Source organism: Arachis ipaensis, chromosome B05 (assembly GCF_000816755.2).
Source record: "Arachis ipaensis cultivar K30076 chromosome B05, Araip1.1, whole genome shotgun sequence".
Taxonomy (NCBI): domain Eukaryota; kingdom Viridiplantae; phylum Streptophyta; class Magnoliopsida; order Fabales; family Fabaceae; genus Arachis; species Arachis ipaensis.
Window position 1 is genome coordinate 134,616,704 of NC_029789.2, and position 5,107 is coordinate 134,621,810.

Below are 5,107 nucleotides of genomic sequence, written 5' to 3' on the forward strand. Positions count from 1 at the left end.
TTTTTCTTTATATATTTTTAAATAAAATAATCAAACATTAGAATAATTAAAATTTTTAAAAATAATATAATTAATTTTTTTTATAAATATTGTTAAATTTGAAAAAACAAAAATAATAATTTAATGGTGGCTAAATATTATAATTTTGGATCATCCAAAAATATGTGTGACAAGTGTGATTTTGTGCATGCCAAAATTAAATAAAATTGCAATAAATAAGGTCCAATAACAAATATTTCATTCTCATGTGCCCATAATAGTTGTTGCTGATTTCAAACCCAAAAAAAATATATTATTCTCTTCTCTAGTTTGTAACTATACATTTCATTCTCTCCTCTTATTGCAACCCACATGATTAATCCCTAAGTTAAGGGAAAAAGAGAAATTTAACAAGAAAAAAATGAGTGTTCAATAGGGTTCAAACATTCAAGAAAAAATAAACCATAAATCTTGACATTGAAAAGAAAAGAAAGGGAAAAAAGTCAAAATTTGGAGCCAAGAAGCAAAATTAAATTTGATTTAATTCAAAGACAAATAAATAAATATATATATTTTCTTTTGTGCTTCCATTCTAATTTGTTGAGTTGGCTTCTTCTTGCACTTACCATTTAAGTACCATTTAAGTAAGATGAAGAAAACAAAGGTTGTTTTTTTCTGCTACAAATCAAATATCAAAAGTAAAATTTGGAGCCAAAGAGTAGATGAATGGTTTTGTTCTTTAAAGCCGAAAGAAAAAAGAAAAAAGAGAAGCAGCTAGGCGAGAATGCATACCAACTCTAATCACTACTATTATCCCATCTCTTCTCTGTGTTATTATTCTGATATTTGGAAAAGAAGAACAAGTCAAATGTGTTCAACCAAACTCAAGTTTTGGAAGCTTTTCTATTCTTTAAAAAGGGTAAATAGCCAGAAATTAAAACAAGGAGAGTGAGCACATTGTTTGAGTCTTCATAGCTTTTAAGCTTATCCTTTTTTTCCTTTATGGTTTTACATTGAATTTTCTATTCTTCAGTTTTATCTTTCTTTGTTTCTTATCAATGAAAAAAAGTATTATGTGAGGTATTAGAAAAAGCCATTGAGAGAAAAGACAAAGCGAGTAATCTTGGTGAAAAGCCAGAAAATTATGTAAACATTTTTGTTTGTATTTTTATTTTATATTCATGATCATGAGGGGATTTCTTTGCGTGAGCACTTAGTGGTTAAAAGTCTAGAGAGTGAACTTATCCAAATCAAGTTTAGGTAGAAGTTAATTGGTTAGAATTGGGTAGAATCTTAGAAAAATTAGTGATTATAATCTTTGTGAAAGATAGTAAAAATTTCACCATAGTTGTAGTAGAGAGTAGATATAGGCCACATTGCACATGGTGGTTGAACCAGGATGTATGGCTAAAAGCTAAGTCATTTTTTCTTCTCTATTCTTTTGATTCTGATTTATTTTGATATGAGACAAAATGAAATTGTCTTCTCTACAATTAATCTAGCAGACATCACAGCAACTTAGTACACTCAAAAATCTTTTGCTTGCTCTATCGTTAAGAAACAAAATAAAATTGTCTTCTCCGTAATTAACATTGCAGACTCAACAACAATACTAAATTAAATTTAGTTTAAAGTCAAAGTATATAAATTTAAAAAGACCATAAATTCAATCTCCTCTTTCTAAACCATTGATAACCTTCAAATATAAATATATATTTGTGTACGATAATTGATTATTTATATTCACCTAACACTCTTAACAAAAAAATAATAATAATAAAGCAAACCTTAACTTTAATTAATTACTGATTTTGTATACTCCTAAAGTGTGACAATTCATCCATGTTCATGTTCCACATGGTACATACAAAATCCTTGTCTAGCCAATTGCTTTGTGACACTTGGCATTCCATATCGATGTTGAGTGCATCCATGCCATATGCATTAGTGATGTTATCTAAAGTCTCAAACTGAACCATGTTTGCCATATTTGTTGACTCTGTGAAGGACATGCATGATGATCCATTATTGTTGTTGTTGTTTTCATAATCTGAGTAATCCACACAATTTGAACTTGCACCATTCATCATACAAGAAGGTCTCTCACATGGAATTATTTGAGTTTTTGCTGGTGTTGGTGTTGCTTCTTCAATAAGTGATGGATATTGCTGCATTTGAGTGACACAATCAGGAGACATTGTTGGAATAATTAATGCTTGGTTTTGGTTTTGCTCTTGGTATAATTCTTTTGATTCATCAACAAATCTTGTCCTCCATAATGTGTCAATCTTGAAATACTTCACTTGTTTTTGGATTCTTGTTCTCCAGAAGTTCTTGATTTCATTATCTGTCCTTCCAGGCAATTGTTGTGCAATTTTTGACCACCTAATTAAGAAATAATGAGCAAAGTTTAAGTGTCCAACTACAACCAAGTGTCAATTTTAAATTTTGGATAAGATCTATTACAGACATATCACGTATATACAAAAATCAACTAACAAATCAATTATTTATAGATGATATAAACAGAAATATAAAATATACATTAAAAATAATAAAACATAATATACTAAAATATAAAATTCACATTGAAAATAAATTAAAAGATTATGTTACGTGTACATTAAAATTAACTACCAAAGTCAGTCACCAGTATAAAATATATATTAAAATACAAATACATATTGAAAATAAATTAAACCACACATGTATTTATACATAAATATATTGATAAATGATCTTAGTGGCTAATTTTGATATATAAATAATATTTTTATAAATTAAATAATATATATTTATATACAAATAAATAATAAATAATTTAATAACTGATTTCTTTTTATATAACATCTTTTGTTTGTCTCTTATGTAAAATAAAGAAATTTATTGTTACGACCTTTTCATAATGACAAAATGTATGTCTTTATTTTTTTTCTTTTTACAAAAAGACTTTTCACATAAGATTAGATGCAATAATATATATTCGTATCCTGATAAATTATTCTATTGTCTTTAAAACTTATATTTTACTATTTTTACTTCTATCTTAAAATAAAAAGTGTTAAAATTTGCTACATTAATGATTCAATATCTCTTTGATATAAATTAAATTATATCCAAATACAGCAAAAGAAATCTACGAATAAATAATTTTACTATAAACATGATATATAATAAAACTTAATAATATCCTCTAATTTATATAGTCAATCCAATCATATGTTCTTATACAGTGGGTTAAAACTTTGTTATAGTTGTTCATCAAGCCTGAAATTAAATTGTCAATGAGCTATAGTTTAAACGGCATAGTCTTTTTATACTCACTTAGAGGTTGCTGATTCGAATTTCCCTATCTTTGATAAAAAAAAAAAAAAAAGTCTAGATTTTGAAAAAAATTATTTTAAATAGGGAATTAACCTAATGTCATTCTTAGCCACTATTTTTTATGCCTCCATAAAACTCAACTAAATATAAACCTAATCTATTGTGTTACAACACACTCTTCATAAGTTCTATCATCTGAGACTAACTTGTTCTTCCTTATAAACTTCTTAATTCCACAACTTATGCAAAAATAAGTTAAGATCAGTCGTGTAATTAAGTAGCATATTATTAGTAGTGGCATATAAGTGAGTTTTGGTTTTGGAGGAAAAGAAAAGAAAAGAAAAGAAAAGGTTCTTTAAACAATGGTAAATGCACCTGTTGCCCCACTTTGAGTGGAGTTCAAAAATCAAAAGCTTTTCTTGTGGGGTTAAATTTCCTCTTTTCACATCTGGCTTTAGATAATTAAGCCACCTTAATCTGCAACTCTTCCCTGTTCTTTTTAACCCTGCTTAGAAAGAAAACAATGAAACTAATATTAAATTAGAGTTAATTATTTGACTAATCTAATAATATTACCTGAAGATTTGGCCAGAAAATTCCATCTGCCTTCACCATGAATGGCAATGCACATTTTGAGAAGATCATCCTCTTCATGGGTCCAAGGTCCTCTTCTAAGTTCATTATCCTTATTATTATTATCATCTTCACTAGAGCAGCTAATAATGTTTTTATTATTGCTCTTTGATGAAAAAGACATGGTTTGTGACTTAAATAAAGCTTAGAACACTAACATGCATATATAATATATGAATAAGAGACTTTTAGAGGAATATAGAAAGAACCTAGACAGAATTATAAAGCAAATTGGCCTCTGCAAGATTAAGATTAATATTTATATATAGTTTTATACTGTTGTGTATGCTGATTTTAACATCTTAGTATGTAATGTATGACGTGTGTTTTTTTCTTATAATTAATAACGCCAATAAATTTTTAATTTAAATGTCATGTATATTAATATTATAACTTTTGAAAAAGTTTAAGGGGCAGCAACTTTTGTGTTTTCTGGCCAGCACTTAACCATCAAAACAAAAGTGAATGATCTCCCACCATTAGATGTAATCTCACACCATTAAAAACACTATTGATGGCCAACTGATGGTTACAAAACACCAAAATTGCTGGCCCCTAGCATTCCTCATAACTTTTTGCTAATAAGGGTCTTAAGAGATGAAGATACTAGTTAAGAATATCATAAACAAGAAAGTTTTATGAAAAATAGAAGATAAATTTTTTATTTCGTTGAAAAAATAATTTTTTTTTCATTTACTGTTTTAATTAATTCTTTTAAAAATACTCTTGAACTAAATTCAATGGATATTTATATTGAATTTTTCAAAAGCATCCTTATCTTTTATACTGCCAATGCAAAATATGTAACATTTGTCTTGTCAAATTGAGTTGGAAATAGCAAATTTAGTTTAATGTAATGTAAATTTCACATTTCATCAATATTTAATAAAAAATAAATTAATTAAAATGACATTAGAATTTGTTTAAGGTGCGTGAAAATAACACAACTCTAATTATATAATGGATATTAATTTTTCAAAAGCATCCTTATCTTTTATACTGCCAATGCAAAATATGTAACATTTGTCTTGTCAAATTGAGTTGGAAATTGGAAATAGAGTTTAATGTAATGTAAATTTCACATTTCATCAATATTTAATAAAAAATAAATTAATTAAAATGACATTAGAATTTGTTTAAGGTGCGTGAAAATAACACAACTCTAATTATA

At 26.8% G+C, this 5,107-nt stretch overlaps 1 protein-coding gene across 1 annotated transcript; it reads right to left on the bottom strand.

Moving 5' to 3' along the window:
* On the bottom strand, positions 1,759 to 4,162 carry LOC107641207 (transcription factor MYB62-like). Its single transcript, XM_016344710.2, has 3 exons — positions 3,880 to 4,162; positions 3,679 to 3,808; positions 1,759 to 2,364 (listed from the first exon to the last, which is right to left on the bottom strand). The coding sequence occupies exons 1-3, from the start codon at positions 4,058 to 4,060 to the stop codon at positions 1,782 to 1,784; spliced, it is 894 nt and encodes a 297-aa protein (XP_016200196.1). The 5' UTR covers positions 4,061 to 4,162; the 3' UTR covers positions 1,759 to 1,781.